The sequence below is a fragment of the Notamacropus eugenii genome, chromosome 6 (assembly GCF_028372415.1).
Source record: "Notamacropus eugenii isolate mMacEug1 chromosome 6, mMacEug1.pri_v2, whole genome shotgun sequence".
NCBI classification, from domain to species: domain Eukaryota; kingdom Metazoa; phylum Chordata; class Mammalia; order Diprotodontia; family Macropodidae; genus Notamacropus; species Notamacropus eugenii.
Window position 1 is genome coordinate 90,210,192 of NC_092877.1, and position 13,683 is coordinate 90,223,874.

At 37.2% G+C, this 13,683-nt stretch overlaps 1 protein-coding gene across 2 annotated transcripts in view; it reads right to left on the reverse strand.

Moving 5' to 3' along the window:
• The window catches only part of ARAP2 (ArfGAP with RhoGAP domain, ankyrin repeat and PH domain 2), a 228,206-nt gene that overhangs the window by 151,291 nt on the left and 63,232 nt on the right, over positions 1-13,683 (reverse strand). For both annotated transcript variants that reach the window (XM_072620438.1, XM_072620439.1), the window contains exon 7: positions 2,337-2,406. In XM_072620438.1, the coding sequence (XP_072476539.1) occupies positions 2,337-2,406 (70 nt within the window). The remainder of the gene's footprint in view (positions 1-2,336; positions 2,407-13,683) is intronic.

Here is a 13,683-nt window from a genome sequence, read left to right on the forward strand (position 1 = left end):
AAAATAGGAGAATGAGATTTCTTGCCAGTTTTGGGCATGGTGAAAGTTTTCTCAACAGAACAAGAGAAAGGTCTATAATTAATCTATTCATTCATTTATTCAACAAATATTTACTGAATAAAAGCTATGTGTCCTACTTGCCCTCTAAATCCATAGGGTAGTTTCGGGATAAAATGAGATAACAGGAAACTGATGAAAAAGTTGAGTATTACACAGCTACATAAGTAGTATCAATAAAAGCTACCCCTAGCCATCTCTTGCTCCTACCCTGAAAGAGGTCTTTGAATTAATCTTGGTTTTGCTTTTAGTTCCAGAACCTAATGGTGGAATATAACAGCATCTTAAGAATTGAATGAAATTTTAGAGACCATTGTAAGTTATCTGTGTAATGCTTCAAGAATTTGAATGGAGGCCCACCACTCTACTGCTGAGCCACCTAGCCACCTGGAAAATAAAGGCATACCTCCTTCAAGTGTGGTCTTTCTGTGTGGCAACAAGATAGGAAAACAGAGCAGTCTCCAAAGAACTTAAAATGAATATGACATAAAAGGCAATGGGGAGGTGTAGAGTGGGTGTAAATAGGCATATAACCAACAAGAAACTCCTAAGGATAAGGAGTAAAAGATGTTGTCAGGGAAACATACGATAGAAAGAGAAGATGAGCTGGTTTGGTACACCACCATCACCACCACCACCACCACCACCACCACTGTGGCAAACTTTGGGGAGGACGTTAACAAGCATCACACAGAGTGAGCACTCATAAATGGATACCAATCTTCATCACTGAAGGGAGCTTCTTTTATATTAATGAGACACTGAATGAGAGCAGCTAGAATGCTGGGAATTAACAAGGCTGGGAAAGATTCCTAACTCTGACACTAGCTGGGTAACCTTTCCTGGGCCTCAGTTTCCTCATCTATAAAATGAAGGTTCCAGATTCAATAATCTCTAAGTTCTTTTGAATTCTAAATCTATGTACCTGGGATCCATTTAAGTATTTAAATACTAGATAATCTAAGTTCTAAAATGGGTAGATTTAAAAAAATCAAAGCAGTCTTGTTGAAGGCACATACATGTGCACATGTGCACCTTGCACATATATGCACACATACACACATCTTGCTCTCTCATTATGACAGATAAGATTCAAGTAGTTCTCTCCTCCTTTCCTTGTGCTTTCTCTACAATAAGAATGACCCCCAGATTGAGAAGTATGAAACAAAAGGGATGTTAAGGTTACCCAACTGCTTTCAACAAGTTCAAACCACCGGGCCTAGATGAAACACATCCCAGGAAACTAAAAGTATTTGCAGATGTAATTGCTAAGTCATTGTTAATATAAGAAGCCATAGTGCAGGAAAGGAAAAAAGTCAGCATAATACAAAGAGTGCTATACTTGTGGCCCACTAAATCTAGGTTTGAATTCTACCTTCCCCATTAACTTCTCTATTTCTCATTTGTAAAAAGGAGATAATGCCTGTCTTACAGAAGTCACAAGATTGTTACAAATTTTAAAAAGTGGGTAACATAGAGATTCCTCTGCAAACTTTAAAATGCTATATTAACATCGGCTATCACTATCATTCTCATGACTGTGATGACTAGAGGTGAAGGTGAGAAGGACATAACTTCCCACCCTACCACTTCCAGCTTAGCTGACATATTCACAGAATATGGTCACACACTCTGTGGTTTTAATTTGTTAATAAGTGATAACACCCTGTGATCTCTGGGAGCTTTAAATAGCTAAGCTGGAGGCAAATTTCCTCATTTCAAAAGTGGGAGATATTGAAGGCTTGGAGTTGTCTGTGTAAAAGACCATAGCAACGGTAAAGAAAGGAATTTCTCCTCCCCACTCCCATCAGCCATGTGACTTTGAAGGAAAGCTACTGAATGAGTGGGAGTCTCTGCACTGTGTGAAGGGGAGGCAAAGATCCACATTCCTGTCCTATATCCTCAGTACTATTGTAACTCTAAATTTGAGCACACTTTTCCTATTGGTGCTGTTTATGTTAATGGAAAAACCACACCCTCAATTTATAGGAAGAATGTGTACAGTTAAATTTTGTATAAAACTATCTTAGTAAAAGCCTTTGCTAAGAGCTAATTTTATCTGCTGCCTGACTGTTAATAGGAAGCCTACTGGTGTGAGTTTATGAGCTAAAGGGTTAGGAGTGAAGACTTTTAAGATTGACATGAGAACGTAATATTGCAAACCTTCTGGCCAGTACAATTTGTATCTGGAAAACAGCCAAGAGATGGAGAGATGGTATTACATAGAAAATGACCCAAAGAAGAAGGAAACAAGAAAACTACTTTACAAATTCACTTACCTTTTCATTATTGTAATAAGAAATGCAAAAGCCATCAAATTTCACCCATCGCTTCTGGAACATACGTTTTCTGTAAAATAAAGAATGCATTTATTTATTTCCAATCCATGAGGTTGTGACTTTAACAAAAGCATTTCTAATTTTTACCATTCAGTGTATACTCAAAACTGCTCTTAAAAGCTGGGGGAGAGGGGTGGAAGGGAATGGCCATAACTGCATTCTTTTGGAAAGGCAAGAAAGCAAATAGCACACAGAGCTAAAATGATAAAGAGAACCATCCAGGACCATTACAAACTAAGTAAAATCTGTTTATGCAATTTAAAAGTGAGTTTCTAGTAATGTGAAGTCTATTTTGCTCTGATAGAAAAGCTTTTTTTTTAAGAATTCATATCTCCCATTCAGGCTTTGAAAATTTTACTTTGATGATATTAATAGGCAGGGAATGACAGTCCAATTAGTTTCTATTCAGTCAAGGGTTGGTCTTGACTACTGCTCTTTAACTGGAGAATTGTTAATTCTAATAGTTTTGAATAACCATAAATGGCTCCCTAATTTTAGCAAGGTCAAATGCACAAGTATAGATGTTGCTACATGGGAAATGATCTGAGTAGACAGAAATGATTTCAAAAACAGTATTTCGGCAATTCCCAGCTCTTCCTTTTGTGGCCCCAGTTACTTTTTGTTTGTTCTAATGCTTAAACAGGATGACTTATTACAATGCCAACTGGTAAGCAATTCTTGAAGCTTTCAGAGGACAGCAATGGCCCATGTAGCCCTTCTGTTCTGTTGAGTACTAATCAATTTATACCATGTTTAGAGAACTGTGCTCCTTACAGTGTCAGATATTAAATTTAGACAAGACATGGTCCCTGCCTTCATGGACTTAGTCTAATGAGTTGCATGTGACTCCAAAAGAATCAGTGAATTTTCTATGTTAATTATTATATTGACAGTTTTAGCTAATATCTTTTCTTTAAGCATGATTTATAAAGATATGCTACAAAGAAGGATATATTTAAAAATTTATATAGACAAAACCTTCACACTGGTATTGAAATTAGTACTGAAACTTAACTGGATGGGATCAAAAAATAATATAGTCTCCTTTTTCCTACTGCTTCTCTGTCTTCTTCTTTTGGGGCTAAATTTTACCTGTGTCTGTTGCACTACCAATGGCATTTTTGGACAGTTGTTTGTTGTCCAAGACAGCTTTGGTGCTAACAAAAAAAGCACTCAAGTGGAAGCATGCTATAATGGAAAGAACACTGGCCTTTGATGCGGGAGACCTGGCCTCTACCTCTGGCTCTGCTACTTTTCATGTGATTTTAAATAAGATATCTTATCTACCTCATATTCAGTTTCGTCATCTGTTGAATAATAAAGAGACAGTGGGGTCAGGGGAGAGGGGATGATGGTGGCTCTAGTCTAAATCATAGGATTTAAAACTAAAGCTACTTGAGAAATCTTCTCATGCAAGATCCCACCCGCTCCATCACTGACAATTTTAGAGATGGATGCCCAAAGATTAGGCAAATTACATAGGATTCTACATTAAAATAGGTAGTTGTCAAGTTAATAAGTATTTAGTAAGTGCCTGCTAGGTTCTAGGCACTGTACTCAAGCACTAATGATACAAAAAGGGCAAAAACATTCCTAAAATCAGGTCCAGATGTTAGGTGATAAGGGCTTACACAGGCATGATGACAGTATCAGGAGAGATGGGGGCTTATATGAGAGATTCTGAGAAAACAGAAATGACAGGATTTAGTAATTGAATGGATTTGGAGGGTAAGAGGAGGAGAAAGTTAGGAGCTGGAGTTGTAAACCAGGGTGAGTAGGCAAAATGGTGAGTGGAGAAATGAAAATTAAAACAACTCCGAGGGATCACCTCACATTGGTCAGAAATGATAAATGCTGGAGAAAATAGGTATACTAATGAACTGCTGGTAGAGTAGTGAACTGATTTCCATTCTGGAAAACAATTTGGAAAGGGCTATAAGACTATGCATACTCTTTGACGCAGCAATAATACAAATAGGTCTGTATCCCAAAGGGAGATAAAGGGAAAGGACCTATATGTGCAGAAATATTTATAGCTCTTTTCTGTGGTGGCTACAATTTAGAAACTGAGGGTGGTTTTCAGTCCAACTCTTCATTACCTCATCTGAAGTTTGCTTGGCAAATATACTGGAAAGGTTTGCCATTCCTTCTCCTGCTCATTTTACAGATACTGAAGCAAATAATACAGAAACTGAGGTAAATAAGGTTAAGTGACTTGCCCAGGGTCACACAACTAGTTTAGCATCTAAGGTTAGATTTGAACTCAGAATGGTATCTTCCAAACTCTAGGCCCAGCACTACCCATTGTGCCACCTAGATGCTCTGGAAATTGAGGGGATGATTATCAATTGGTTAATCTGAACAAGTCGCTGCATATGATTGTGATAAAGCACTATTGTGATATAAGAAATGACAAAGAAGATGGTTTCTATAAAAACATGGCAAGACCTAGACGAACCGATGCAAAGTGAAGTGAGAAAAACTGGGAGATCATTGTGGACAGTAACAGTAATATTGTAATGATGAAAGACTCAACTGTTAAAGACTTGGCTATTCTGATCAATACAAGGATCCCAGACAATTCCAAAGGACTCATGATGAAAAAATGCTTTATGCCTCCAGAGAGAGAACTGACGAACTGAGTGCAAACTGAAGTATAATATTCTCACTTTATTTTCATTGCCCTTTTTTTTTTTGCAATATGGGTAATATGGAAATGTTATACATGATTTCACATGTCTAAATGATATATTATTTGCCTTCTCAGTGGATGTGGGAGGGGCTAAAAGGAGTGAGAGAATTTGGAACTCAAAACTTAAGAGGAAAAGTGTGCTAAAAAACAAATAAATAATGGATTTTGAAAACCTGTCAAGGCAGCTAATGTAAAAATAAGTTATAACCCAGTCTATACTTAATATTACCACAATTATCAAATCAAATGGATTCTGAAATGTTTTACCATATTTAAGTTTCGATTAATTAGGATACTGTTTTTGACTGATAAGCTCCAACTGCAGTCTTATATAATGAAAGAGATCTGACTTGTACACAACTTATATGTATTTTTTAATGCTTTCAATTTCCTTCTGTCAAGTAAAATGGTAACATAGACATGTAACACAGTATACTAACGTTTTTATCTTATTATACTTTCAGAATGCTGTAGGGAAATGTTTCTTTAAAAAGGTTTTTGTGGAATAATTTATAACAATTGTGTAGTATCATTCAAAATGATTCTATGGACTATTCTCAAGGGTTCTAGTAGGGCAGATGGTATGAATTTTCAACTGCTTTCAAAAATAGGCTGCAGTACTTTGTATCAATATTCACAGTTTTAAATATGTATATCTTGATACAATCAACCTTTCATAAAACAAAATACTCTTTAATTCAAATTCTGACATATTTAATGCAATTTAGAAGTCAATTATTTTAAGACTGAGAACACCAATTCCCTATATTTTAAAATAACAACAGTTCTGTGTTAAGGGAACGTTTTATTTTCCCCATATGTTTAATTTAACAAGATAAAACGATTTCTTTTATACCTACTGAACACTTCTTTTTTTGTTGTTGAGGAGGGGAGTCACACTTGAAAGAAATGATTATTAAATAACTAATTGCTAATATTGGGAAGACACAGGATTTTTTCCTTTCTGAAACCTTATTCTCTACTAGGCCAAGCCAGCATCTGAAAGACATTGTTGATAATAAAACTGGATTGACATTCTCAATCTTGTTCAGACTCCACCCAGGTCAGGAAACCCATTGTGTTCTACTCAGGTTTGGGTGGGGCTAAATTCTTTAGATTGCCCTTGGCGTGGGGTGGGATTGGAAGTAAATGAGCTGATCATATTCATATCCCCCAGCCCCTCATCAGAATATGTCATCTCTTACTATAATATTAATTCTCTCATTACTTGTTAACCAAGCAGAGTTGATTGCCACCCTCAGGCACATCCACTCTTCCATGGGCATATAAGCATTGAGTGGCTTCCATGAGGATCTTTGGCATTCAAGAGTGTCACTGACCCCTTTTATTAGTTATTGCTAGCATAATTAATACAGAAATTGGGTTTAATGTTTTAAATGTCACACACTTATTAGGTATAGAACCCTAAGAAAATCTCTGGGTCTCACTTTTCTCATCCATGAAGCAGTATTAATGCAAGTTGTACTTATCTCACAGAATTGTTAAGAATTTCAAACAAGAAAATGCATTAAACCATTCTAAAACTTTCCTATTTAAACACCAGCTATCATCATTCCTATTATGCTACTTAGCATCCAGTCCCACCTACACCCCAACAATTGAAATCGCTCCATTGAAGGTCACCCACTGCTAAAGCCAATGATCTCTTCTTAGATTTTCTGCAGCATCTTGTATTGAACAGATCTCTTTTTTTCTGTTTGTATTTCCTCCTATCGTTGCCTCTAAGACATTATGTTTTTGGTTCCCTGATTTTAAGACATTTTCTCCCCTCTTTGTCATTCCTTAGGATTCCAACTCACCCTTGTAACTCTTTAGTCCAAAATTCCCTTTCTTGGTCTCCACATTCCTTTGCTTTGTATATTTAGCACTTAGCAAAGTGTTCTGCATATACAGGGTGTTTAATAAATCTTTTTCTCCTTTCATTTCTTCATGATCCCTCTCCTTCCTCTTGGGCCCTAAATATGGGGTTATTGTGAGGATCAAATGAGATAATAACTATAAACCACTCAGCACAGTGCTTGGCACATGGTAAATGCTACATAAATGTTTATCATCATTATTATAATCATTAATTATTGCCTCTCATTTCTTCTGTATGGGCATTCTTTCTCTCTTGGTCCATCTTCTCACATGATATTGATTATGCCAATGATTTGAAAATATATAACTCCAACCCCTCTCCACTGACCTCATCCCAAATTTCCAACTATCTGAAAGACATCTTCACTTATCTGACCTCTGATACCTCAAACTTAACCATAACAAAGGAAATACTCTTGCCAACCTTCCTCATATGACATCCCTGTTTCTGTTTATGGCACCACCATTCTCCCCATCAACCACACTCAAAAACTTAGTCACCCCTTAATCTTCAAGATCCTTCAAACAACCCCCCCATCTCTATCCAATAATTTACCATGGCCTTAGATTACAATTTAGCAATATTTCATATTTCTTACTTCATCCCCCTTCTTTTTGCAAGAACTCTAGTTCAGGTCCTACCTTGACCACATTAACAAGTTTATCTCCTACAGTTCTCTGCCTCCAATCTCTCCAGACACTCCTCCAAACTATAACGAATGTAATCCTCATATTGCATAAACTTGATCAAGTCACTTTCTTTCTCAAAATCCTTCAGTGTCATAATGATAATAATGATAATCTCTTAATAATTATTTATAATTTCAAGATATTTCACAATCTGATTCCAATCTACCTTTCTGGTATGATTTTATACTATTTTCCCTGATGGATTGTTTTCTGCTCTAATTGAACCATTCACTATTCTCTGATACTGTCTTATTTATTTTTAGATCTGCTTTTATTCATAATATCTGCTAGACGCAGATTAGATTTCCCCAAAGTTCCATTTGTGGAATCCTTCTCTTTCAATGCTCAGCTCAAGTGCCATCTTTTCCATGGTGCCTCCATCGCCTCTCTCCCCACCAAAACACAGATCAAGTGAATCTTCCCTCTTCAAATCTATGCTAGGCTTTTATACCTCTAACTCCCCCATAATCTCATTCTATTCATATTATAGTTATCTGTATTTATGCCTCATCCTCCTTATTAAAGGCTCTTTGATGTCAAGAACTCAGCCAGTTTTTTTGTTGTTACTGTTCTAAGTGCCTAGAATGTTTTACACAGAATATCACAGAATCTCAAACTTGGAATGAACTTCAAAGGTTGTCTAATTCATCTTATACCTGAACAAGAATCCTCTCTATTAAATACTTTATAAGTGGCCAGCCAGCCCCTTAGGAATTTGGGGGGGAGGGATAGGTTTGTTTTGGGATTTTTTTTGACTTCACACTTAAATTTGTCTCTTCCCAACTTCTACACATCCCTATGCCTTGGTTCAAGCCTGTGTCCCCACCCCCACCCATTAACGTGTCATTCCCAAATGATAACACACTTCCCAAAATTGCTTCAACTCCCAGACCAAAAGAAAAACAGTTTAATGGTTCTCCTGGTAACAGTTCGATTAAGGCATAACATCAGAAGGGCTACACCAATAAGGGTGACTTTTCAAAATGCTGAAAGCACTTAACTTTCTCCCTGTCCTTACTTAAACTCCAGCATGTAGATGTATACATACACAATGAAAGTGGCAGGGGAAGAAAAAAGAGAGACTTAATCCAGGTCTGGAAACATTTAGCCCTCTGTGCAATCTATTCAAATAATTATGTATTGTTTAAAACAGATATTTTGTGTTAATTAAACAGGTTTTGTTGACAGTCTGATTTAAGAGTCCCACCCCTATGCTACATTACTGTGCTAAGGTAAACTTTGGGATGTTTAAAGGTGTGCCAGCAGACAGGGGAAACCTCTAGGAAGCCACAGAATGACAGATTATCCCTCAGAAAGAAATTCAGGGGTCCTTATAGTTCAACCTATAACTCCCCAAAAATCTCACCTATAACATCCTCCATAAGTGGTCACCTTCCTTCTCCTGAAGTCCCACAGTTCTCTTGCCTCCAATCTCTCCAGACACTCCTCCAAACTAGTAGAGGCTAACTAAATGCTGGCTGAATTAAACTCAATTGTTTGGCTTTACAAAAGAGCCCAACATCTCTGTCACAGTACTTTCCCCAGAAATTAGTCTCTCAGGTGTGGCAAGCTGGGACAAAGAAACAACCTTTGAGCCTCCAGGGGTTCCACTGGCCACACCCTAGGAGACTAGTTACTGGTTTCTGTTACAGCTGGGAAAATACCTGAGGCTGTATGAGGCAAACAAACTATGTGACCAATTCTTCCTCAGCCTGCTTACCTGTGTCAGTACCTGCTACCCTAAGTTTTTGCTTGGTTTTAAACCTACTTCTGTTGTCTTTGACTGTGACCACTAGTTTCCTCACACTCACTGGCTCTCGGCAATTTGCTTGACTTTTGTCTGCTGCCCCATCTTAGGGTTCTTGCTCCTTCATTCTGTTTCCAAACATTCTGCTTGAACTGACCAAGCACTCTCCTACTCAAACCGCCATTTGACTACTGTTCCAGTCCTGGATTTTGTAGCCCTGAATCTTTTCTGCCCATGGTTTAACCCGTGATTCTCGAATTCTGTGTATGCATGGGCAAGAGCATATCTGTTTGTGTATACACAAGCACACATATTGGTCAAAGTATTTATTGTTAATGCAAAGAACTGCAAGATACTGAACATTTCCGGTGGCAATACTGCAGGAGATGAAGACTCATGAATGTGCACCCAATTGTAAATTCTGTGTGTGATTTCTGCACAACTCATAAACACCTACAGAAACCAAGGCACCTTTTGAGAAGCACTGGTTTTAATGCAACTCAGTGAGCCTTTTTTCTTAAGAGTTTCCCAGGGATCATGAAAAATGCCCCAATAGCTCAACACTCCTATGCTACAAACAAGTATGAAAGATAGTTGGGGAGGCAATACCAGACAACTGTAAGAAATATCTGGGTACTTAGTATACAGTAAGATCAATATGAGTCAGCTATATGATGGGGTAGTCAAAAAGGGGTAAGGTGATCTTGAGCTCCCTTAAGAGAATCATAACTTCTAAAAATATAATAATAATGACCCCATAATCTGCCCTGATCAGACTGAATCTACAATACAGTCTTCATGTCCAGGTGCCAAAATATCTGAAAAACACTGATAGGCCATGGTGTCAAAAAGAAAGATCTAACATGGTGAAAGACTTTGACTCAATTTCATGAGGCTAAGTTGAAGGAACTGAAGAAAAAACTCAAGGACATATATGCCAGCTGTCTAGAAATAGTTAAAAAACTATTATGTTGAAAAAGCCATCTACACTCAATACATCCACCTTCTCCATTCTTCTAACCCTCTACAGTATGGCTTCTGACCTCATTGGTCAACTAAAAGTGCCTTCTCCAAAGCTACCAATGATTTCTTAAAAGCCAAATCCAAAGACTTTTTCTCAGCCTTCATCCTTCCTGACCACCTCTATGCAGTATTTGATAGTGTTGACCACCTCTTCCGACATGTTCTCTCTTCCTGGGGTTTTCATGGCTCTGCTCTTCTGGTTCTCCTCCCAACCTGTCTGGTCTGTCTTCACCTTTGCCACACCCACTAATCCTAAGCATACCCCCAGGCTCTGTCCCAGAATTTTCCTCTCTTTGGATGAAACAGAAGTCAGTAACTCCTTTCCTTTGGATGAGATGGAACACCAACAGGCCTTATCATATGCTTTGCTTCTACACCCTCTTGTCCCTTAGCAATACCGTTGTAACTACTTATTTAACTTAATGAACTGTTGGTCTTATCATCTGCACCACATATTTCCAAGCTTTGCCTCTTTCTCCATAGCTGAAGTTTCATTTATAATTGTCTCTTCCAATAAGAGTGTGAGTACTTGGACAACAGGGACTTTTTCTACTTTTTCTATCTGTAACCCCAGTGACATATAAGTAGGCATTTAATAAACACTTTTTTTCTTCCTTACTCTCACTTGTTGGCTACAAGGGGTTCAATACAATATCATTATCAGTGAAGATGATTACCAGACCTAGATGTCTGGCCCTAGTCTCTGCTGAGAGTTCCTGCCTTGACTTATACACTTTGTTGTTGCTCAGTTGTTTAACTCCTGTCCGACTTTTCATGACCCCATTTGGGGTCTTTCTTGGCAAACACTGGCATGGTTTTCCATTTCCTTCTCCAGCTTATTTTCATATGAGGAAACTGAGGCAAATAGAGTTGAGTGACTTGCCCAAGGTCACGCAGCTAGTAGTGTCTCATGCCATATTTGAACTCGGGTCTTCCTAACTCCAGAATTAGCACTCTATCTACTCACTACCTAGCTGCCCAATTACTCACTTACTCATTACTAATGAGTATAGTTTTTAAAAACTTTGTCTTCCCTTTTTTTTTCTTTCAGGTACAAGGGATAGCTCTCAGGAAGGGATAGTGGGGAAAGATATACCAGGAAATGTAGGTAATGAAATACAAATGTTATCAATAAAATGTATTCTAAAACAGAAAACAGATCAAGCCCTCAACTACTTCATCAGTTCTTGCAAGTAACATGGAGAGAATTTTTCTATCACCCCATTACATTCCTTTGACCACACTACCACTACCACTTGACAATTTAGGGACCAGAAGGTCACAGTCTGTTTTTCAAGACTAGCACATTTTTTAGGCCACACCCTTCCTACTCAAACATATCCTGTGCCTTCTAGATGTACTCTTATACACTCAATATCCTCAAATAATTCCTCCAAATAGATCTTAAAGAAGCCTGTGAAGTAGGCCCTGCCTTACTCTGGATCTGCCTAATTCACTCCACAATGCAATATTATATAACCTTAAAAAATACAATGCATCTTGATAGTAACAGTAAGAGATCGGACTCAGAAAAATAAAAAACCTGGGGTCTCAATTCTAACTCCAGCAGTGAAGAGTTTTTAATCTGTCCTTTCAGAGCTTCTGCTTCCTTAAATGTTAACAAGAAATTAGACTCAATGACCTCTCAGGTGTCTTCCAGGACTGACAGTTCTGCAATTCTATATCGAAATTCCACTGTGGTAGGAAAACCATTCAAGAGCACTGGTGTCTATCATCTACGTAAACAGAGAAGCTACGTATGGCTCATTTATGACCGCTCATTCCCTTCTTTTACTTCCAGACTACTGTAAAAAAGGAAATTCAAAAAGAAAACATCACAGAACAAAATATTACAAAGTTAATGAAGAGATAAAGTCAATTCCATTGTTAATTTCCTAACTAGCATGGATTTTTTTTTCCCCTAGCTTTTACTATTTTCTTTTAATAGTAGATATAAACTAAAACAGCAAAAAAGTGTGTATGAACACACTTAGGCAGGGGGGCAGCATAAATATTTGTTGACTTTAATTCAATGAGGGAAAGTCTTGATATTTAATCTCTTGTTATGTTTTCTACAGGTTTTTCCATTCATTTTAAATGACTTTGATGTGTTAAGAATTGGGACATGTGGCTCAAGACTGACTGCAGCTATAAGATTACTGCAGTATCTTAATGGTCTGTAACTTCGTCATTGTGGGTAGTCCTTCCACTGGGTCAGGTCACAGCCGCCACCATCAATTACTAGATGACCTTTAAGAATTGCTGTAAATGAATTTTCCATCACCCTACAACAAAGCAAGTGAGGAGCCAATCCAAATTTAGCTAGATTGCTCTTGAGATAGTAGATATGCAGTCCATTATCAGGCCTAAAGTCAAGACTTTTCCATCAGGAAGTCACAGTAGAAATGGAATCTACACCTGAGTCAGCTCTTTAGGGGACATTTTCAATACATTACAATAGACTTCTGGGGCTCTACTAAATACTACATTCTAATTGCAAAAAGGAATTATTTTGGATTACAAAGTGTACTACTTCACTTTCTGTACTTAAGAACTGCACAATAATGTTCACATATTTACATATTTTGCATTAACATAATTTAAATTAAGATGATTTTGCTGATGAGTATATTATTATTATTTGCAAATACAGTAACCTTTTATCATCACTTATCCAGAAACCAATTAACAACAATAACAAAAGTTCTAAATATTATTTGACTTTATCTGGAAACTATTTATTTTAAATATGCCATTATGTAGATTACATAATAATTTTATATAGTTTTTTCCAGGAAATAAGATATTGATGAGAATATCAATATGGAATTTTGAGAGTTAACAGGGACTTTAGAGGTCATCTAGCTTACTAGGTATCCCACCTCATATAGCGACCTCAACAATAGCCCTGAATGATTGTTTTCCAAACTTTGAATATTCATAATGTCATGGAACATCGGACTATTTACAATGTAAGACATTTCATATCTAACCTCAATTCTTTTCATTTGTCAATACATGACACTCACTATAAATGAAGCAAACTGAGAGAACCAGGAATATTATAACACAAAAAGGACATAGTCTAGACCAGAATCACATTCTAAGTCACTAAACTAGTTAGACACAGGTGTAGCCTAATTAAGTAACGAAGACATGAAGAAGAGCTTGTCAACTTCTTGCATCAATATTCCAAGCACTAATTATGTTTTAAAAATCTTTTCCTACAAAGATGATTTTCAGTAGGATAAATT